This window comes from Halichoerus grypus, chromosome 3, assembly GCF_964656455.1.
Source record: "Halichoerus grypus chromosome 3, mHalGry1.hap1.1, whole genome shotgun sequence".
Lineage (NCBI taxonomy): Eukaryota > Metazoa > Chordata > Mammalia > Carnivora > Phocidae > Halichoerus > Halichoerus grypus.
Genome location: NC_135714.1, coordinates 93,021,743 through 93,046,115, shown reverse-complemented (window position 1 = coordinate 93,046,115; position 24,373 = coordinate 93,021,743). Strand labels below are relative to the sequence as shown.

The window sequence follows — 24,373 nt, the reverse complement described above, 5'->3', positions numbered from 1 at the left end:
ACTAGAGGAAGAAATGGCTGATAAATGCATAAGAAAATGGTTCACTTCACTAATAATTAAGAAATATTAACATGCAGTAACTTTTTTCTAACTGGAAAAAACTAGGCACCTTTACAACATTGGGGGTGCAACCATTGTAGAAGGCAGTTTGCCCTGTCCTCATACATACAAATGTATATCTCTGTTTATTACTTATTTTAAATAAGGAAAATGTTCTGACATGAAATGGTGCCCATGACCTAAAGTGAAATGAAAAACACAGTTAGCCTAATAATTTGTATTTATTGCATGATTCTACTTTTGTGAGAAAATATGTGGGTTTTTTTTTTTTGTGTGTTTGCAAGATATGTTTAAAGATACACAGAAAGATAAAAGGATATGAATAGTTAAAATTAGTTTATTTTGGAGAGTAGAATTGGGGTTGAGAGATAAGAGAGTGCTTGGTATGCTTCCATATTTTTTTGAATTTTGCTAAAAAAATATGTTAAAAACATTTATTGTGGGGGGAGGGAAACCTAAGCCAGAGAATCACTGGTTAGGGAATTCTAGCCCCAGAGCAGCAGTCTTTCGGGGGGAAGAAATGGATCCCAAAGATAGTTATATCTACTTATATAGAGAGCCTTGAAACCCCTGGTTTGAATGTACTTTGTAGAGTAACTAAATCCAGTTGCTGAGTTGTGGGAAAGTCTTCAGTTAAAGATGGAGGATAGATCTGGCTTCTTAGTTGGCAAGGGATCAGTACTGCCTTCTAGGGACATTTCCAAAAGCCCTAGGTCTGTGTTCACTGGCAAATACATGGAGCATAAAGGAAATTGGGGTGCCTTACAAAGAAAATCTAGGTAGCACTCAGCCCAAAAGTGGTATGTATTTTGGAAGGCCACCTCTAGCCCATAAAGGCGTGTTTATTGCAGTTTAAAAACAAGCCCCTCCAGAGAGATACAACCTGCAAACACATACTCTACAGGCTTGATAGTAATTTTCAAAGTAATCTGAAAACAAAAATTCTGCATGAACATGGTGCAAGTCCATTGAGGCATATATTTTTTTCTTTTTTAATGTCAGTATCTTGTTTGTCTTTACAGAGTTACCGGAGGTGAACTGTTTGAAGACATAGTGGCAAGAGAGTATTACAGTGAAGCCGATGCCAGGTAAGTGACTTGCCCGGGGGCAAGATACAAGACTCAACATTCAAATGACACTTGTTCAGTATATCTCTTTACAAATGTGTCATAACCCTTAGTATTTATGAGACTCTCATAATACCATCTTGGACAACTTCTCATGATGAGTCCCTCTTAATTGCTGTTTCTCTCTCTTAAGAATTTCCAGGATAATTGTTTGGGGAAAACAAAACTAGAATCTGGTCTAAACTAGCATCTCCAGTTAGTCTTTTAAAAAATAAATAATAAAATCTATACTCTACCTGGAATGACTTCTGCTAAAGAAATGTACTTTTTTAGCGAGGTTAAGAGAGCAAAAATGCAGGTCTTCTGGTCTCTAGATCCTGAGCTGCCCATTATGGTAGCCGTTAGTAACACATGGCTATTTTAATTTCAATTAATTACAATTAAATAAAAAATTTAGTTTCTCAGTTGTACTAGCTACATTTTGAATGCTGAGTGGCCATAAGTGGCTAGTGGCTACCAACTGGACATAGCAGATACAGAACATTTCCATCATCACAGGAAGCTCCACTGAACAACCCAGGTTTAATCAGAGACCATAAAAAGAAACAGACTACAGAAGTCCCAGTGTTCTCCTTAAAGCAGTATTAGCTGTTTAACTCTTTGGGAATTCCAGGATGGCTTTTGGAACCCTCATGTGAAAAATATTTATTCGGATATTTCAGAGGGTTCAGAAGGATTTCCCAACCTTGTTAATTGGCATCATCTTTACAGAGGTTAACAATGGCTATCCATTTTCTCTCATTTGAAACTTCCTAGGCTACACAAAGTCAACCTTTTTGGAGTGAAGTGATATTAATTTACTTGCCTAGATATTACTTAGACTGTATCATGTTAGTTTTCCTTGGCATTTCTTTATACATATTCAGTAGTTGGCACTTAATTTGAAAGATCTGGCCTTGAGCTATTGACTCATTATTAACAATGTAAATGAGATGTTATGAAAATTCAGTTACTTATTGTCTGGCCCCATTCTCTAATGCTTTCAGAGCTTCCTAAAGCTTGCTAATCTGCTGTAGCCTGCGCTCAGCAGATAGTCAGCTGATAGCCGATTCCCTCCCCATCCCTTCAAAGTAGCACATGGACCCACCGGCTCACTTGCAAATCTCTAATTAATCTTCTTGGTTTTATGCCAGTTTATGACATTCTGTGAATCTTCTCTGTACATGACTACACTCTAATTTTTTAATGGAATTTTTACTGCCAAAGTCAAATAGAAACTGACGTATCATTTATACTATCATAAGTGAATCATCACTTGCTCAGTTCACCCCAGTTCTCATGTTAGGGCCCTGAAAGGGAGCTTCAGAGCATCCTTGCTAGTAGCTATTTGCCCACTTGCCCAGAGAGAGCAATAATTTTAATCAAGGTAGTTAACAAGTTAGGGAATTACATTTATTTTGCTTTTTAAAGTTATGTTAAACAGGTCATTGTGTTTTAAAAGTATTGTTTGAAATTAAAATAGAAACTGTTTTCACTATTGAAGAGCCCTGTAGATAACAGGGGAGACCCTATGGGTTGGATCATTTTATATGCATGTTTATATTAGGTTTTGGAATTCACTAGAAGTGAATATTTTTTAGGGTAGGTCCTACACAAAATGAAGGAGAAGGAACAGTCTTTCCCTACTAGTCCTCAAGAACTGAAGAATTGAATCCATTCTCACTAGTAAAAAATGATGAAGTTCATTTAATATGAATTATTGTACACTTTATTTTGCATTATTCATTAAGCCTAATAACTTATATCTGTGGTTTGAGAAGAGAAAGTGAAATATTTCTAAAAAGTAGTACAAAGTGAAGGGATAAAAAAGTCATAATATTTAAAAAATAATTACCAACACTCAAATAAGATATGTTGTCAAAAAGCAACCAATGTTTAGCTCTTTTAGTGGGACTCTTTATAGAGTTAGAGCTGGAAAATCATAACCTTGATCGCTTTTTTACATTCACATTGTAAGAAATCAGATGGTGATTACTTTTTATAATTCAAGAATTTACTTTGGAGTGATATTTTTTGTGCATTAAATGGTTGAAAACGTCCTTATTAAAATGTTTGTTAATGAATGTAGCTCAGTACATAACACGCATTTGAACCGCACAAATGTAAATTTGGACAAAATGTGTCAGTGTGACCTATATTATTTTATGTCAGATGACAGCTCATGGGACCTTACATGTGCCTAGCGATGATTTATCCCCTCTAATTTAATTAGCTGTCTGTTTGACATCAGCGAGCCCTTAATAAGAATAGTGTAAATTGTGCTTTTTGACATAGTGATAAGGAAAGTTTTCCTTCACTGTGGTGTATGGAAATATATCTAACAATTACCAGTGTTCCAGGGGATTTTAAAATTTATTTTTTTGTAAGGTCCTAGCCCTTCTCCAGAGTATGCCTATCCTGAAGAGGGGTTTGTTTTATGTCATGGGTTTACTTGAAATTCTCCCTCTGTTATTGGAGACTTGCATTAGTTTCCTCTTACTATATTCTATAAGAAGCACCATTTCTAAGTTGAAATGATAAATGTGTCGCTCCATGTTTTTTAACCCTTGTTTCACCTGCCACTTCATCTGTGTTTACCCTCTTGTTTCAACACCTATGTTTAATTGTGACCTCAGATTTTAAACAGTTTAGATGTGTATGAGAAATACCCATAAATTTTATACTGCTGAAGAATTTTCCCAGAACGTTATGGGAATATTTGTGAATTTTTCTCCTCGAATATGGAAATTTTAACTTCAATATACAAGTGATTTAATTTGTACATTTTCAATGAAAAAAAAACACAGCTCAAATTGTTTTGTCTGAACATGTCACAAACTCTATGTTGGCTGTCATTTTTGTTAGAACCAGAATTAGCTTTATTCAGCATTATTAAATTCCAGTGTAAAGCTAAAAAAGATGTTGTGAAAAAATATAATTTTTGTTTGTTTGTTTGTTTCGTTTTAACTTTCATTTTATTTTGTATTCAATGTGATTATGTACCTTTAAAATGTTCTCCCTTCCATTCTGCCCTTGTATCTTTACAGTCATTGTATACAGCAGATTCTAGAAAGTGTAAATCATTGTCACCTAAATGGCATAGTTCACAGGGACCTGAAGGTCAGTATATGGAGTCCATAAATCTGAATCAAAGGAGGTTTTTTTTGGTTTTATTTCTGGGGAAAGGGCAGAGGGTGGGTATTTAAAATGGTTCCCTTGCCTTTCCCAATTTTTCCCTAAAATGACTACATCATGAAATGATAATGCATGATGCCTCTTTCAGTTTGCTCATCTACAGGCTAAATATACATCATAGCAAAAAGGGAAGGACAATATTAGGAACACAACCTGTCAAGTTTCCAAGCAGTAAACTACTAGAAGCGGTTTGGGGGCAGGCTCTCCTGAAATGTCCAGCATTTGCCTGGAGATAAACTTGGCCTGTGATGTATGTCCGCCTGTAGATTTAAACACCACTTCTGTTCTGAGACCGTGGGTTGCTGTAGCAAAACAACTGGTTACACATTGCTCCATTTGAGTCTGATGAACCCTCAGGCAAGAGATAATAATTGCCAGCTAAATTAAAGCACAAGAAGTTAATGATTTATCAAAAATTCATTACGTATCCTAATTTAACCTTAATGGTGCCTTGACTACTAATGTGACAGCTTTGGAATGATACTAGAAAAATGGGAGGGATTAGGGAAACAGTTTTTTTATGTGGGGTGGAGGTGGACCACAACAGCTATAAAAATTTTATTTGCATTCCAGTTCTTTTCCTATAAGAATTTATAACTAGGAAATGAGCTACTGAATTAAATATTTTTAAGATGGTTTTTTTTCTAGATCAAGTGGATCCACATTTTCGCTAACATCTGGCAAGATCCTGATTGCTTTGAGGTAGTAGTCACTCTACTTGAGCAATATGTTTACATTACTGAAGGTGGTAAAACACAACCCCAGTTGTCTGCTGGTTTTGCACTTTAACCCAGTCTCTGTGAGGGTGTACAGACAGTGAGTGTAAGCTTGGAACTAACACACGCCCCCTGGTGTTTGCATGCAGTCATTGCATTCAGCAGATCCTGGAGGCTGTGCTACACTGCCATCAGATGGGCGTAGTCCATCGGGACCTGAAGGTGAGTAATGCCGTTGGAGAAGATAAACCACCACATAATTCCTAATGACTGTTCAGCTGCAGTTATGCCTGTAAAGGCAAAAATATGAGCAAGAAAATTGTGTGGACTCATTCCAACACATTACGAAAACACTCCCTCACCATATCTCTCTTATTTCATCTGCTCTCCTCCACACTTGCGATTTACGTAAATCCCATTTCATCCAGAGGAATAATGTCCTACCATTAACAATAAATAGGCTGCTATATTTCCTTCCTCCTAAGAATATATAGCATTTATATATAATTTTGCGTAGGACTGATGATCTCTTCTTCATTCTAAACCTGTTCTGTGGACATTGATCAAACATACCTATTTTAGAGTCATACTGTGTATACCTAATATTATGTAAATAGTTATGAAAATTATAAAGAGAATAAAGATAAAGTTATTAAGTAGGTTTTTGGCGTTAAAGAACCTCCATTTGGGGCTCTGAAGTCTCTTTCCCTTAACAGTAGTCCCAGGAATTCCGAGGACATTGAGGCTTCCTGGTTCTTTGTTTATTTACTTTCCTAGGTAGCAAGATAGTAGTGCCTTTTAAAACAGAAAGGAAAAGAGTAAAACAAATGTTATTATAAAATAATATTTATATAACATATATATGGACTAATACTTTTAAGACTCCACTCAGTTTCTGATACCATTGAGGATGAGAAATGTTTAGATCATTTAGAAATTAAATAGTTCAGAAGGAGACTACTCTTTCAGTCATTTTTCTGTCCTCTCAGCAGTCTAGTTTCACTCATGGAATTTCAGAGATATAGTGAAGGCCTAGAAATTTAAATGAAACCACTGGGTGGGCAAAATAGCAAATGTGAGTACTGTATAGTTGTCATTCTTTGTTTCAAGCCTCACCACATCCAGGCATTGGTGCAGCGATGCCACAGAGGTGGCCATGTCTTCAACTGTGTGTGTTCACTGGGAAGACCTGGGCTGGTTTCTCATGTGCAGGCTTCTCTAATAATGATAAATCTGTACTTTCCATTCATTTAGTATGCTCTAGAAGAATGTATCGCTAAGGATCCACAACAACTTATTTGAAGATGTGGTGTGTAAGCAAAGCATTGCCTTAGGTTTCTGGAATTTTCCTTTGATTTCAGTTTGAGTCTTAGAGCTTTAAATGTCAAAAGCAAAGGTATGGTTAATGGCATTTTTTTTTCCTTTGGAGAGCCGAGATAAGACTGTGTACATCTGCTAACACTTTACCAAATGTACCCATCAGGATTAAGGAAAAACAATATGTTCCTTTAAAAATTCTTATCTTTGGCAACCACCTCAAGAATTCCTTACCAGCCATGTAGAGAGAGAGCCCCTTTTTGTTACTTCTCAGAACTCACAGTACTACTTTCCTTTTTAAGTGAATATATATAGGCATGCATATTTATTTATGCTATTTTATTACATGCTCTATTTAATAAATTTATCATTTAAAATATTTTACTCCATGTTATATAATTATAAGTATACTCTAAAAACCAAGGATGAAAAATGACCTTTAAAATATATCTTGTGGGGTCGCGCTATTAGACTTCTGTGAGTGTTCATACTCAGCTGAGCTCTTCAAAGACTGGAGCTTAAATCAGAGATGGCAGTGGGCCTAGGATGTGGGCTGAGAAGAAAATCTATTTTCTGACATATGAGCTAAATTGACTAATTAAAAACTCAGGCAGGTGACTTTTAGGGAGGCTAACTACCAAAAGAAATAACCTGCTGAATCATCCATCAGATTTCTTTCAAGGGATGAAAGTGTTTTTGTTCTCCCTTCTTATTCTGATTCATTCTGATTCTGATATCTGAGAGGATAGGGGTGAACTTTGCATAGAGCTTGTTATAATTTTTGTAATTCTCTTGGTTTCTGTCAAATTGCTGACTGGAACAGATTTCAATTGAGTCTAGTTTTTGGTGCATGTTTCAGTAGGCCATTTCATAACATACTTAGAGTATATTAGAGGCATTTTACACACACCCTATGTGTGCTAAATCCCTGGCTTTGTTTTATGTCTTTTATACCCACATGTATACTTTATCTGATAAGTATACTGTTTGTAATGGCATATTTGCCAGTATATTAAAATGAAAAATATTGGTAAAATTTCTTATTACCAAGCTTTAAACAAAAATTTGCCATTATTATTCTTAGGTCATATATTTTGTTTCCATATCCTGATTCATATGTTAATTCATATATAATACAAATGTTTGATGCACATTTTAATTTGTCCATATCACTGAGACAAAACCACAGGAAGTGTTATGTTCTTCATTATTAAAGGCACCTATAAGCATATGAGTGCTGTACATTTTGTTGTAAGCCTCTTCTAGAACAATAGCTGTATTACCTTACTGTACCTACCTATAATACTATATTACTCCACAGTACCTAATTTAGGACTTTATACTTAGTAAATACTTGTGGCATATGCTTTCAATTTTGGAATGAATGAAATTCAATCAAAAGCACATTTATAATATAAAAGGCATCACTGAATAAAATAGATTTTTGTGTATGTTAATTAATATTGAATAAAGAGGGTAAGTATCACTCTTTGATACAGTGATAACATTAAGATCATAATTTGAATAACTGCCACTCTTGGGAGCTTATTAGACAGTGGAATCCACCAGATGGAAAATTATAAGAACCTAGAGACAAGGCTGAGGCACAGCAGACAATTGGAGGATGTCCCAGAAACAAGCAATAGGAGAAGGCTCCGTGTGGTGGGATATTAGCATAAAGGAGGCATATCAATCACAACCAGGCAGTATCCAGTGGATACACAGACCTTTCGTCTGAGGTGAATCCAGTGTCAGATCCAAGCAGTATTAAGGAGTATCTAGCAGTGGTGACATAATTATAGTACTATAGTTCAGGAATATGACTCTCGTCTTTGGGAGGATTTGGATCAAGGCGGGACATTAGTAATAAAAATGATAATAGCTGCCATTTATCAGGCAGTTACCATGTACCCTGTACTGTGTTACCATAGGAATCTTAACAACAGCTTTATGAGGAAGGCACTTTGATCTTCCCCATGTTGCATAAGGAGAGATTTAGCAACCATGAGTGAAAGAACTTGTTCATGGTTGCTCAGCTAGTAAGTTATGATTTGTGCCCAAGCATTTTGGTTCCAGAGTCTGCATACTTGATTGGTACCACTTCTCAATTCATTAGTTGGATAAATCGAAAACTTTAGAAAGGCCAAAAAATAGGTCAAACAATGATGAGAAAGTAATTTTGCCAGCAACATTAAGAATTGGGAAATGGTTCTAAGTTTAGTGAATCAAATGATTAAAATGATCCTGCTTATGGATCTTCCAGAGCTGTACAAAATCTGTATCATTAGGAATAAGAGAATAAGTTTAAGTTATGTTTAAGATACAGTATGGAATTGAGGGTGTGCACAACATAATTTGTTAATAGAAGTTCAAAGGAAAAAATTCTTATTTAGCAAATCAGTAAAGTGGCATTGGTTACAGCCTTTGGAAAATGAGACGTAGAGAAGAATGAAATGCATTTGCCACATTTGACTTGGGCCACATCAAGACAATCAGTCTGGAGTGCCTAAAAATAGATGGTTTATAAAGAGTAGATTACTGTAACTTAGTGTTGAGTGTTTGTGAGCTGATAATTGAAAATTCAGATATAAAAAGAGAGAAACAAACATCAAACATTTCTTGAGCACCTATTGAGGCTCTATCAGAGCTGTGGGCACAAATTACAGAGCAAAATAAGAACAAACCTTGTGTGGCTAGAACCTACAGGCCACTGAATTAAAGATCATTTTAAAATATGTATCAATGCTGTTCCTCCCAGAAAAAAGGAAATACGTCAGACGAAAACTGAATCCGGAAAAATACTAGGTTAAAGAGCGGTGGCAGTAACAAGTGACAACTCTTGAGGTCACAAGAAGTAGAAGGATGTGTTCTCCATTTAACAGCCTGAAGAATACAGTTTCTGTGAATCAGGGAACAGAAGTAAGTCAAAGGAGACAGTTTTATAGCTCTGCTTTATCATATAAGTATATTTCACACAAAATAGTAAGATGTCTTCAGTTCAAGGTGCATTAGAAATGGTTACCAAACTACTTCATGAACAGCATCTGGATAGAAAGCTTCATACATAAAACAATCTTTTAGCAACACATCAACACCTGTGAATCGCCTCAGCAGAGAATGCTGCTTTTTTTCCCTTAGACTACCTCCTGAAAAACAATGTCATTTAATGGAAAAATCATTAGATCAATGGATGGATATGAGAGAGAGGGAGGAAGAGAGGAAAGGGAGGGAAGGGGCAGAGAGAGAGAGAGAATAGATTTTAATGAAAATAATAATTTTGGAAATGGGGGGGTTAAATTTAAATATAGGAATAAAATTGAAGACCAGAAAAGAGAAATTAATTTTCTGGGGGAATATGACATGCGTTCAGTAAATCCTCTTTAGTAGTAGATTTATCAAATTGTGAATCTACATTTTGAATAATTATAAAATTGCAATTGTTCCACTTTTCTCAGAAGTATACTCAGATGAAAGTTTAAAGAACTTGTCATTTGTGTATAAAGTATGTCTAGGTGTTTTAGACACAAACTCAGTAAGTGATAAATTCCATAATCCATTGGTCATTCTTGTGTTTCTTTATTGAACCCGACAGCTGTGTGTCAGGCCATGGAGAAACAGTAGGTAATTGGCACAGTCCCACTGTGGTTGCACTCTGCTCTGCTTCTTTCAGAGAAGTATTTGCTAACAGTGTAGAAGTATGTGCTGATAGTATGTGTTAATAATGTAGAAGAAATAAGAAAACAGGAATGGAAAACAGATCATTCTTATGAACTTGCTCATGTATGCATGGTGATGGAAATAGTACTTCGTGCATCAGCTGAGAACTCCCTCTGCTGAGTACATAAATTCAAGCATCCATTCTATATAAAAATAAAAGCAATAGTCACTCGTACCATGTGCATAGAAGAACTTCTGCCATGTGCATGAGTGAACTTGATATTCAAGCTTTTCAGTTCATGCACTTTCACTTAGTTTATCTCTAGGAGCTTTGTTCTCACCTTCTTTGGCAAAGGAAAAGTGACTGAAAACACACCAAAGCACAGAATGCTTAACTTCATGTTGAAATAACTAATACTATCCAGTAGAGGAAGGAAATCCAAAAAGACAATTTCAATTCTTAAAAATTAATATCTAAAGAAATGAAAGAATTAAATAATATAGAATGATAAAACTAACTGGCTGTTATATGATATTCATAAAGAAAAAAGCTGTAAAAAAAAGTAAAACACATGTTTTCACTACACATAAAAATTCCTAATGTTTGAGTTTTGTTGGCTAGATAATCACATATGTGCACAGATATGACTAATGCTGAAGATGATCATCACCTTTGCCCAATCAGTTCCTTAATAAAGATCACACTAATTTAGAAATTCTTGTGATGTGTTTGTGAGATTTTTGAGAAGCAAGATTGAAACTATGGCTCATATTTCATAAGTTTTCCCCTGGGTTTTATTTGGATATGGGTAGGAAATATTTTTGAATACTTCAGATTCTTTTGCAACTGTCTACTGAGTGGACTGTCTTTTGCAAATGACCCATTTTTATACCATCGGAGGAGTTTCCTCAGTATCACATCTTTAAAAGAAGAAATCAGGAATCTGGCTTCAAATCCTCCCATCTTTTTTGGATCTCCCTACCTCATTTAGAGACTGAGGGGTTTGAGTTATTTTATCTTCCAAGTCAGTCCCAGTCTTAAAAGTGATCCCAGCAACCTGCCTAGGTACTTTGAGATATTTGAACAGATTCAAGAAAATCTCAAATCACATTGAAAGAAGTTGCCATTGCATCCATATGGAAGCACAGAACTAAACTTGCCAACAGTTGCTGCTCATTACAGCTGATATGCTATAAATGGTTGTTGACACTAAGACCAGATGTCATGGAAAATCCTGCATCATTAGGAAGCAGTTGGGTGGGGAAGGAACCTGTGTGTGAGAATGTCAGTAGAATCTATTTAAAAACCAACCTAAAATGTGATTGCATTATAGAAATTTAGAGATAATCTCAATATATAAAGATTAGCTTAATAGATTGCATTAGATTTAGGAATGTAGACATCCCCCAAGTTACGCACATTCATTGCAAATATCCAGTGTCCTGCACGGTGACATGGCCAGCTGTACCCGGAGTGTAATAGCTAATCACTAATGTGTATATTGTTCCATACAGAGGACAGGCTCTTGTGATAAAATCCAATGAGATTTTATAACTTCATGTATAGTGTTATGAGAAATATGCTTATAATGTTCATTTGAGAAATGGAAGAACTAATTAGCTCCGAGAGTCTATGAGTTGCCCATGTCCACACAGTTAATCACAGTCAGTCCCAGGACATAGACCTAGCTCTTCATCTTTTTTCTAGATCATCATGTTGCCCATTTCTCTCATGTTCAGCTATACACTGGAAGACCTGTGTTTCTGATTTCACCTTTCTCATTTGCTTTAGAAAATCAAAATAGGTGAATAGTAGCAGGTAATGGTGGTGATCCTTTTAAGGAAGCAGCCACTAATTAGCTGAAAGATTCTACCATTTTGGCTTTTGTGAAATACAATCACACATTATCTTCTTTTCTGTAGGTGTTCAGAATTTGGACTAACCTACTTGCCAGTGAACTTTTGTGTTACAACACATATTCAAGTTGGATGCTATATAAATGGTAGAACATGATTACAGGATTATTCAAATTTTGAATATATCCAAACAGTTGTATATAAATCAAATTTGTGTGCTATTTCTGATGTTTCATTGAAGCTGGCCATTAGAAGCAATCTTGTGATGAAATATTTTATAAAGAAAAGAATTCTTTAATAAAGGCAGTAAGCATCCTGATTTTTCAATTTGCATTCCATAATTCTATATTTTAGATTTGCTTAAAAGATATGTACAAACACGAAGCCATTTTAGTTCTATTAATTCTTAAATCTACACAGTAACCTTGAAAGAGCCCTGCCTTTTCCTATACATAACTGCAGCTGAACAGTCTTCGTGGGTATAAGGTAAAACACATATCCAGATGGATTAATTATTTCCCTGGATGACTCACAAGGCCCTATAGAGAGGTCTTCTAGGTCATCTCTAAGTATGAATATTTGCCCCAGTCATTCAGAGGCCGTGTATGATAAAACTCTAAGGTGTTCCATTTCTTCTGAATTGGCAGACACTTGGTATTTAAGGGCGTAATGCACACAGCACTGCCCCGAACCTTTTTTGATCTAGTGATAAATATTTTAAAAGTTTATTTACTGATGGCACTGGCATTTGCTCAACAGACTTCAGTACTACTTGATTAAAAGACCTAAAATGACATGATTTCTAAAGCAATTGGAACTCTTTCTTTGAATGAGTCTGTGGTTGACAAATTAGGACAGATGTGTATTAGCAGAGATCTCTGACATCTCAGTGCTTTTGAACGTGAAGGTTACAAAGAAACTATTGCTTACAGTTTGATGTGGTTTTTCCAAGTCACTTATTTAATAAATTAATAGCTGGAAATCACTTTTTGATTAAATTAGAAAATGCATGAATATAGTAGGCCATAAATTTTAGTTGTGAAAATAAAATGTCAAATATTAATAATATAATATGGTTAGATACTGTACTACATTAATAGATAACCAGAGTTCCAAGTAATTGTGGATGTTAGCTTTTTACTAAAGGTTATTTCAGCATGGAGATCTTTCATATTCTTGAGACCTCTTCATCCCAGTGTCCAAACTAAATTATCATGTATTTAGTGTTGAGGTAATTTAAAAAGCCCTATCAGCCCTAAGAAATTACAAAGTTTTCCTTACAGTTACCTATTGTCATAATAGTGATGAATCTGATGGCAGTGAACAGCAATAGCCTGAAGAAGTCTGGTACTTGATTAAAACTTACTTGCCTACACTCCTATTTCTTATAGACTTAACCTAATTTTTTCAAGTTCTGGTTATGAGTCTTTGCTAATTTGCATGGCTGGCTTAATTAATAAATTAAATATTGGTTTAGGCTGTGTTTATACAAGCTCAAAACAATCAACAGAATTGCCTAATTCAGTAAGAAAAAAGTAGCCATTTCATGAAAAAAAATATTGAATTAGTTTGCCAACACATAAACAGAACCAATTTGAATGACCTGAATATTTAGATTTCCAGACAATTGTTTTGGCACTTGTAGACTCCATTGTTTCCCAACTTCTTTCAGTCCGAGGCACACCTCTAAATTTGCTGGGTTTTAGTCCAAGGTAAGAAGATGTTGAACTACTCGCCCAAATGTATATGTACCAATCCAGCTGTATGTTCATCCGGATACCTGGGGATGGTAGACTTCAGTGTATGTATTAATCAGCCTCCTTTTCCTGACTGTCTTCTCCCTTCATTTCCTAAAATCCACAAAGGTGGTCGGGGAAATTAAAGACTTTGCCCTCGTGCCTGTTTTCAAAGTTGCAGTGTGTCTCGATGCCCTGGTTGGGAAACAGTGGTATAAACACAGCCTTATTCCAAGACCGAGTTATCAGTCCTTGAATAATAATAAATACCCAAGAAAATGAAAATGTATCTTTGTTATAATATTCCAAGATGTGAGAACAAATATATAAGGAATGCTTTGAATCACACTTTGTAGACATATAAATTATGTTTTAAAAAACTGGCTTATAAGGAAAAAAAAAGCTAACTATAACATTTGGCAAATAGGACACTCTTTCTGCCTTTAAGAATAAACAGATTCTTAAAGACAGCAATTTAATACGTAATTCAGAATAAGACTCCAAAATTTGTACAGAAATTGTTTGGAAACATTGAGGAATCAAAATGACTACATTTGGGTCCAAACTCTTGAAGTCAACTAGGATTTAATTTGCACAGTTTCATTTGCCAAATGTCTGTAGATTGGTCCAACTCTTGTTATCATTTTGCCAAGTTTCCTTCTGCTGAAAATGTCTGTGCTCTATTAGGCTTCTAAGTCAATGTCCATGGCCAAGTCTGGACCTCAGCAGCCCTTGGAAGCATGTGAGCAGGTCAAGACAGGTGCTTCCGTTCATTTGATCTCTCCCCAAGTGTATTCTCTCTTCTTCCCCGTATCTCTCTAGTACATTTATGCATCTGTCTGAAGCCTGCACACATGATAATTTTTAATCATTTTTCTAACCATATTTTCCCTGGGATTTAGGAATGACAGTCTCCGCGAAAGAGGACAGTGCATGACTTTTTTTTCCCCTAATCTTACAAAATGTTGTTAGTTTTGAATAGTCACTTAAAATAGGTTCTCACTTCATTCTCTTTTTTTCTTTCTAAATAAAGCCTGAGAATTTGCTTTTAGCTAGCAAATCCAAGGGAGCAGCTGTGAAACTGGCAGACTTTGGCTTAGCCATAGAAGTTCAAGGAGACCAGCAGGCGTGGTTTGGTGAGTAGGGCTTCTCTCTACTTCATGCTGCTCATTCTCTTCTGGCTCATCATAACCCGCTTCCCAGCCAAAATAAGACAGAAATGTTACTTCTAACAACAGCCTGACTAAACTGAAGACATTAGACCTTTCTAAGCATTTAATTTTACTGACATTAAAAGGTATATAATCTAAAAATAATTTAAGAGAAAATATTAATAGGAGAGCAGTAACACGTAGACTTTTTCTTAAAACATGAGTGAGAAAATGGATCCTGTACTAAGAATTAATAGGGAGGGTTGCATTGTTAAAAGAGGACTTTTTAAGAGAAAATGACTGTTCACATAGAACCTTACTTGATGCCAAAAACTGCTGTGTAAATAGTAGGGACTCAGGAAATACAGAATATTTCCACATATTTTGTAGCTAACAAATTAAAGTTTAAAAATATTACAGCATATATATGTGTGTGTGTTCATCTTAATTATCTTCTATTTCTTCACATTGCCAGTTTCCACTCTAAAATTTTGATAATTTTGGGATGCCTGGGTGGCTCAGTCGGTTAAGCGGCTGCCTTTGGCCCAGGTCATGATCCCAGGGTCCTGGGATCGAGTCCCACATCGGGCTCCTTGCTCAGCAGGGAACCTGCTTCTCCCTCTCTCTCCCTCTGCTTGTTCTCTCTCTGTCAAATAAATAAAATCTTTAAAAATAAATAAATAAAATAATTTAAAAAAATAAAAATAAAAAAATAAAATTTTCATAATTTTGAAATTTCTTTTCATGAAACGTCTATTTCTTTACAATTAAGAAAGAAATTAACTCTAAGTTTAAATTAGAGCACTTCTAACCAGGCTTATGTATTGTTTCAATATTTATCCAGTTGGGTTATTTTATTCACTGTTTCTTTTTTTTATGCCTCTGTTTTTGCCATTTCCCAGTACTGACCCATTTTTTTCCATGTAGTCTCCCAAAATATAACCTCTCCCCAAGCCTCTATCTTACTTCTTTTCTGACTTTCAGTGTATTGAGGTTAGATCATTTTTAAATGCCCTTCACTTCTAATTGCTTTTCCTCTGAACAACAACAGCAAACAGAAAGAGCACTCAAAAAGTGCTTACTTCTTTCATTTTATATGCAAAGACTTTCTGTGTTTTCCTAAATCTAAGGTGTGCACAGAGCCCCCAGCTAATAAGTGGGAGTGGGTGGTGTGGCAGCCTTCTCCTCTACAGGCAGCTTAATTTAGGACCTCATTTTCTGCTTCCTGTTCTGTTTCAGTAGTACCTGACTGTTAGCCTTGTCCACGATTCCTCCTAAGCTTAATACCACCATTTACATTAAGTCTCTCCTCACCCACCAGATGAATTTAGTATCTCCAAACTTGGCATTTGGTTTGTCATATTTTGACATATGAATAAGCTTGTTCCTCTTAAATGCACACTGAAAGAAGGTAGGACCTAGAATAAGTACTGTAAATTGGAGATTCAGAGGCATCTTTGTATCCTGGGTAAGGGCACAGTTGACACAGATAAAGAATATATGGTAACTTTGGAGTTGAGGTCCAACAGAAAGTAGGAAGGCTATCACAGAGATGGGCAGAATAATAAATGGGGATGCTTAAATTAAGCAGGAGGTCCTGCCCCTCAAGATACTGACACTTCTGTATCAGTAACTATTTACCATGTAGTGTGGGAACATCTTAACAGAGGCATGCATGAAGGTGCTCTGGAGCACAACACAACTATGAAATTCTGGGGAAAGTTTTGGTGATGGGGTGGTGCTTCTGCTTCCCTAATGGGTGAATGAGAATTTGTTCACTAACATGCAAGGAGATAAATGCCAGACAGAGGGATCAGCACATGCAAAACCTCAGAGGCATGGATCTACTGTTTCTATTTATGGAATAGCAAGAAATTTGATATAGCTATACTGGGATGAGTGGTAGTTGATTAGGTGGGAAAGGATTTTATGTGTTTTTGAAGGATTTGGCTTTTATCCTAAAAGTTTCAAGAATCCTGTGAAAAATTTTAAGTAGGGAAGGACATAATTGGGTTTATGTTATATAATGATGTTGTGCGTAACAATGCAGAGGGTGGCTTAAGGATACTTACTCTGAAGGCAGGGGACCAGTTAGGCTAATACAGTAGTTCAAATTATGCGTGATGACAGCTTGAACTAAGGAGTATGCAAGAGCAAGCAAATTCCAGATAACATGTAGAACAGACAGTGACTCTGAACTCTAAGGCAGTCCGTTTAGAGGAAATCAAAAACCCCAGAGGTTGCACTCTAGTGCCATCTAGTCCCGTCTGCTTCACAAGACCCAGGGTATGAAGCAGGACACCAAAATAGGACTTAGGCTAGGGATCTAATTGCCAGAACTGGGTAGAGGTGATGATAGGATATTAGGAACAAGACAAGCCTTATTATCAGAGTCAGGGCCGCAAATTAACATCAGCAACTTGGCTTGGTGTATAAAGGTGTGATATAATTGAGCACCTTAAATCTCCCATGTTTTTCACCTCTGTGTTTTATCTCCTGTGCTAGACAAGCTGCTTGAGGGCAGGATTGTGTGTAGTAGAAAAAAATCTGCTTTTTGAATTAGAATACCCATACTTATATCCTGGGTCTGATTCTTAATAGTTGTAGAATATTGGGCAAGTCACTTTAACTCTGTAAGGTCCATGTCCTCTTTTGTAAGCAGTGATAATAAACACTTCTTTGCAAGGCTGTATGTCCATAGGAATATGCCTGGGCTACAAAAGATGTTGAATAAGTTTTCAAAACCATCTTGGCATGAAACACAATGCCACAGTTCTTTGCCTGCTCAGTGAAAGTTGTTGAGCAGATCAGTGAGTGAAAAACCAAGTATCAAGTTGGTGAAAGCAATAGCATCCAAATAAAAGTACACAAATTTGTGATCATTTATTTCTAAAAGTCATCTGACTCCAGAGAAAGAATGACAAATTGGGAATAAAATCCCCATTTCTTCTTCAGTGTGATGCTATAACAGTTATGTTCTTGCTAAGATATCTATTAGAATAACGACTTTTAAGAGGGGCATTTTAAGTCCTAAGAAAATTCCGCATTTCAAAAAATGTAGAAAAAACATAGTTTATAAGCTTAAGAGAATGCACAAGTTTTTTTTTTTTTTCTTTTTCTTTTCTTCTTTAGCTTATTTTCAGCTTATTGTATGCAAGTGAATCCTCATGGTAACCTACCTGAGGAAAAGGAGGCATGTGATATACTATTTATCTTTTGGGTATACTACCAGATATATCATAGATTTTAAAGTAAAAGCATGTTTTAGTATGAGTGACTTGATTTGATATTTATTCATATCTACCATCATAGTCTCATATATTTGATTTTTTTTAATTTAAAGTTAATTAACATTATAGTGTATTACTAGTTTCAGGGGTAGAGCTTAGTGATTCATCAGTTGCATGTAACACTCAGTGCTCATTACATCAAGTGCCCTCTTTAATGTCCATCACCCTTGACTGATTAATTTGGTCTCTTAAAATGTATTATCAGTGATGGGGAGGGGAGCCTTTTTATTTTAATAAAATAAGTTATTTTAAGACAAGAGCAGAACTCTTTCTTCATTACATATAATGCCAGAATTTCAGGCTTTTGCTCAATTTTATTTTAATAAATATAAGAGGTCCACTACAAATAAGAAAAATAAAACTACATAAGGCTTATAGAAGCTGCTTATTGTGTTTTTTCTCATTTTTAAGTCTAAATGTTTCTTTTTCTCATGATAATTTCTTCTGTCTTCCTAGCCTTGATCTATTTGATTACTAGCCAAAAATGCTAGAAGTAACACCCTGTGTCACTACACTTGTTAAGATGGCTAGAAAATTTACCAAAGAGAAATATCAAAATATAGCCCATTTCTCCTGTGGGATTGGAAGCGGTGTTTGCAGTATATTTCTAGTTCTTTGTTGCTTCTAGGAAAAAAGGATAACTACCACCATTTTCCTTCATGGAGTAATTGCTTTGCTTGATTGCTATTATGTCTCTTTTTAAAAATATTGAGGGTTTTTTTTTTTTAATGCAATGGACGTTCCCAACAGTAAGTAATTATGTTTTGTTTTTGATCTGTTCTGATATTCCTATTGGTTTTTCAGAGTGAGAAGCACATACTATCTCTAAAGAAAGCAAGCTCTCATTAATTTCCCTGTTAATAGCATATATCATGATAAATGAGATTCTCATGAGTTTAATCTCCTGCTAAAGAAGGTTTTATCTGTCTTACCCTCAGTATTTTGGTATTCATGAGAACACATTGCACAGTTCACAGTTCCTTAATGTTTATACATTTAGAGTATGTTTCAATAGGAGTAAGGACCCCACTGACCGCTCAAGTGGTAATTATATTAAATTAAAGAATGAACGTGATGGTGTTCTCTAAGCATTTCAATCTCCAGAAAAGGTTTGTAATAATTTACATGTAAAATTACCTTTTCATTTCTTAGTCACATGGTGAGTTCTTTATCTTTTCTACCTAAACGAAATATCATTAACATTTCCTCCTCTAGGAAATGTATTCTAAGATATTTAAGACCTATATTAAGGTTTACTAATTCTAGATAGGAGGTTATAGATTGTATATAAAAAGGTAGTCAAAATCCGAAGTAAGGATGGACCACTGAGAATTGTAGTTAGCTAAGGAGATCTCTAAATGGAAATAATTTGGAGCCAACTCTCTGTTAGAGAAAAGGTAGAGATGGAAATTGAGGCTTCAGGGAACAGAAAAAATAACATCAAGGGCAAGAATGAGAAGTCTGTTTTCAAGAGACCTTAAAAAAATTAACCAGGTCAAATGCTCAGGGGTAGAAAGAAATCATGTTGGATGAATGAAGGGGAACTGGGAGATAAAGGGTCTTAAAGTGTGGGCTAGGAACATGGTCTTCAATCTGAAATTGGACATTGGTTTCTCATTGGGTTCCTTTGTCTGTGTCTCAACTTCGGAGGAGTTAGAGACCATTGGACTGAGAGCAGGTGTGGCATACCAGTAGCTCTTTAGAACTCTTACGCCCATCCCTACCTTGGAATTAGCGGACTTCACATCACTCCTTGATGGAATCCTCACACTTTAGGTAATGGGACCACCATGATTACTCAGGAATTCTTTCATCTCACAACTGTCAAGTAAATCAAGTAAATGCTTCCTTTAAGTGAAGTTTGAGAACAGAGGTAGACCTACTGTGGTCCATGTGAAGCTTAAACTACAGTACAGGCATCTTTTCTTGGAGTCCCTTCTCACTGTCCACTCCATTTCCTCTACAACAAAGGAAAGGAAAAGTAATACAGGGGGCATAGGGGTTAAAATCCACAATCCTTTGCCTCACTTTCCAAGGTAATTTTGTTCAGAGGAATAACCATGCTATTATATATATATATATATATATATGTGTGTGTGTGTGTGTGTGTGTGTGTGTATGTATATATATGTATATATATATATATATATACATATATATACTTGTTTTTATACTTGTTTTTGCACATTGTTCTTAATAAGTTTGAAAAATGGGAAGAAAAAGCTCCTTTCTTGGGCACTTTGAATCCCATTAAATATATAATGAGCTTCTTCAGTGATTTGTGGTCAGAGGAATTCCTGATTACGTATCCTTTTAAAGAAATGTTTCCAGTTTTCAAGTGTGCCTTTATAGAAAACTTCCAAATAGTTATTTTGGGTCTTTTTAAAAGTAGCTATTTTTATTTGAAAGCTATTATTTTCAGAAATGAGAAGAAAAATGTCACTCTAGGTTCTAGCTCTAAATTGATTGTTATTTAAGCATACCTCGTTGGAGTTTACACTGATTTATACAATAATGAAACTTTATTTTGCCATCTAGTTTCTCTTACCACATCTCTCTCTTCAGATTCTAGTTGATACTTGTTCAATAGTGATTTATCCTGAGTCTTCTCTTTAGTTGACAGTTATAAGTACACACTGACTATTTATTAGTACACAGCAATCTCTTTGATATATTTAGGGCTTATTCCTTCTCCTGGTGAATTCTTCAATTACTCTCAGCCCCATCCCCACCCCATAGAATACCTTACTTTCAAAAATACTTACTTAGGGTCTATGTTTTTGTCCTTTTGTTTTATAGGTGAATGCTTCTCATAATAAAATTATGTTGGTATCATGGTAACTATCATCTCTTGCAAGGTTCTAACCCTATCTTCAAATTTCTCCCTATTTCTTTTCAGGTATAGGGGAGGAAAGACGTTCTCTCCCCTCTTAGGTCCGTGACTGGGGCTTGTGAGTCGAACTGACAAAAGACTGATGAACAGGAGAAAAGCATACAATTTTTTTGATGTTAATATTTTAACTTTACATACACACAGAGGCCTTTCTAGAAAATAAATGAAGACCTGAAGAAAGGCCAGACCAAGGGACTTATATCCCATTTTAACAAAGAGTGATAAATTATGGAGATTTGACAAGACAAAGGAAAAAGGGGGTTTGGCTCAGGACATTAAATTGTGGGGAAATAATGAGGAAACACATAGGGAAACTAATGGAAGATCAAGGTTATTTTAGTAAGGTTGGTTTGTATAGATCCCTCTTGGCACCATTTCCCATGCCAGGAATGTTCTCTCCTTCCTGGTACAGGGAGGGCACCTTTTTCACAAAAAACTTTATGCCCTACTTTTAGGTAGAAGGGAGAAGATTAAAGAGCCTGTCATACATCTACTGATTCTCAGTTGCCTTCAGCTAAAAATAATCAGTATGCCACAATGGCATATTTTGGGGTGATATGTTCTGATCCCCTTCACAGGTTTAGTTTCAAATCCTGCATAAGTAAGTGAGAATAAGAACTGCTAACCAGATAGACTTAAGTATACATGCTGACTATATAGCATAATAGAGTAGCCTTCATATCTGGGGAAAAAATGCATTTTTTTCTAATAAGCTACAAAGCAGATTAGTGTTGATACTGCTATAGAGAGAAACTAGTGTAGATTATTTTAGGCCTTGTTTTATTTTGACAAACAGATCATCAGATTAAAAAGTCCCAAAAATGTTTTCTTCCTTAGTTTCCCATTTCACATTTGTTTTGTCAAATCAACTCTGACTCATTAACTTCCGTTTTCCCTAGGTTTTGCTGGCACACCCGGCTATCTTTCTCCAGAAGTTCTACGTAAAGATCCTTATGGAAAGCCAGTGGATATGTGGGCATGCGGTAAGGAATCGTATTTCCATGCAAATTTTGCAGTACACCAGTATGATTGAAAATAGTATCTTTCAGATTTGAAGTTAATGCTCTCTTGTGATCAACCTAGAGTAGTAGTTCTCAAACTTCAGCTGACAAAGGTCACGTGGAGGGCTGGTCAAAGCACAGATGACTACTTCTGACTTGGTAGGTCTGGGGTAGGAGCATCTGTGTTTTTCGCAAGTTCCCAGGCGACGTTAGTGTTTCCAGTGTCAGGACGCACTTGGAGGCCAGAGGCACAGAGCGCCCCCAGTGGCGGCCGTGCGTTTATGCCGCGGTCGTCCTGCCTCATTCAAGCGGCCCTTACCGCAAATACCATGTTTGCATGACATGCTTGGCAGGGATTAAGAGAGAAAAAATGGATCTTGAAAAAGAAGGAAACTGGTCCGTCCTATGGACTGAACTCTGATTTAGGCCTTTAGCAACCAACTCCAATCAAATAAGTATCCTGTGCAGGCTCAAAGACACATAATGTGGAGGATTCCCACCACAGTTTTTAAACAGAATTTCTGTGTGTTAACCTATCCAGCAAATAGGTAAAAAACTGAAATAAAAGGGATACTATAGGATGCTCTGAAATATTTTTCAGCTGGGGTTATTGACACAAACTAGTCCTGTAGGTTCCTGACACTGTGTCATCACTACAAATCTGTAAATAGTTTGGCTTTAGTGTGCTGCAGACAGACCTTGTTGCCTTTGGTGTTTGTCAGTAAGCCTGGAAGGAGTGGGGAAAAAAAAACAAAAACAAAAACAAAGACCTTATTTTGATTCTGAAAATAACTTTTTAGATTTGGTTTTACTGAAAAAATAATCATAAATTCATTGCCACTACTTCGTAGTAATAGGTTATCCCTAACCTATATCTAACCACACTATATTTCTTGTCAGCTTTATCTCATTAACAATAGCAACTTGGTGTCTGATCTTAAACTGGATGCATCTTGGGCCTTTAGGCTTACCTCCATGCCTAGGAAAGCAGTTATGGGAGGAGCATTGTATCTGGAGTCACAACACCTGCATTCAAGTCTTTGCTTTGCACCTATGAACCCTATCTCTAGTATCTCTGAGTTGGGTTCTTCACCTGTAAAACAGGAAAATATTACCCTCATAGGATTGTATGGGGGTCAAATAAAGACATTTTATAGTTTGTAAAGAAATTTAAAAATACAAACAGCTATTACTCTAAAAGGTTGGATTAATTAAAGGGTAAGGTCTTAGGTGTGCTCTAAGCTCTGTCTTCCTCCTGCCTACTTGAGAAGATCTTCTAAGCATGAACTCTATGCCTTTGGGTTAGGGCATTGTCACAGAATGTCCTTGTTCAAATCTAAATGCTAATGGCAAATAACTCACATATTTCCCTTACAACAGATCAGCTCTCATCACAGATCTGTCTTTGCTGATGAATTTAAAAAGCAGCAAAGAGTGTGCTGAGAGGCAGGCAGACACAGGTGGGTTTTATGGAGGATACAGTTGAGGGGAGTGTAGCTGGTGTGCTGCACGCAGACCCTGCACACCGGTGGGCTACTGTGCTAGAGACCGGTCAGTAGCTGAGGCAGAGGGCACTCAAGAGGCTTTCCTTGCTGCCTTCATCAGAAGGTCACCTCTAGCCTCCTCCCACCTCCCTTTTTCTTCATCCCTTCTCCTTTTCCTCTTTCTCCTCCCTCCCACCTGCTTCACAGGCAGGAGGCAGTATGTGCAGCGGCTGAGAGCCCTGACCCAGCTCTTCAGTGCTCTTGCTGTAGGAGCTGGCACAAATTTTAAGTAGTCCCGGTAGCTCAGCTTCCTTGTATGAAATGGAAAGTAAGAAACTATTTCTTTATAAAGGAATTTTCTAGATAACTGATGTGTAGCCATGTGAGAGATACACATTTTATTAGATGACCCAGCATTATTGTTTTGATCATCAGTTGAATATTGTAACTTCATCTGGTTACCTGAATACCAAATACCTGCCTCTCTCTTTGCTTTTTTTGTTCTCCTTTAAATTCTTCTCTTGCATGCCTTTGATTCTGCCAAAGATGTTACTGTGGACCACTTTCACAGCTCCTGAATTGTATTTCATTCATTCAAATACTCTAAATAAATCATTTATTTAATGCTTGCATTAAACACATTTTTTCATAATATATCAGTTTTATTTGTGCTGAAGAATAACAGATGATTTAAAAGAAACCCAAAAAACTGGTATTTTGTAGTAGGGTTTCTTCTGTGGAGCAAAATCCGTGATGAAACATAAATATATGGGCCCTACATGGGCCCTCTGCTCTAGTGGGTCTGAGCTGAGTACAGGCTGTGGCATTTTTAATAACTATGACATATCATCAGAGTTTAGATTTACTGTCTTAGACTCATAAACACACTATGCTCAATTTTAATATTACT

The 24,373-nt window shown here is 36.2% G+C and overlaps 1 protein-coding gene across 20 annotated transcripts in view; it reads left to right on the top strand.

Moving 5' to 3' along the window:
* The window catches only part of CAMK2D (calcium/calmodulin dependent protein kinase II delta), a 320,446-nt gene that overhangs the window by 220,107 nt on the left and 75,966 nt on the right, over nucleotides 1–24,373 (top strand). For 11 of the 20 annotated variants that reach the window (XM_078069168.1, XM_078069155.1, XM_078069167.1 and 8 more), the window contains exons 5-8: nucleotides 1,083–1,148; nucleotides 4,214–4,286; nucleotides 14,678–14,780; nucleotides 21,878–21,961. In XM_078069168.1, coding sequence (XP_077925294.1) covers nucleotides 1,083–1,148; nucleotides 4,214–4,286; nucleotides 14,678–14,780; nucleotides 21,878–21,961 — 326 coding nt within the window. Of the gene's footprint in view, nucleotides 1–1,082; nucleotides 1,149–4,213; nucleotides 4,287–5,226; nucleotides 5,300–14,677; nucleotides 14,781–21,877; nucleotides 21,962–24,373 lie in introns of all 20 variants that reach the window. The other 9 variants (XM_078069156.1, XM_078069154.1, XM_078069165.1 and 6 more) reach the window with 1 other exon arrangement.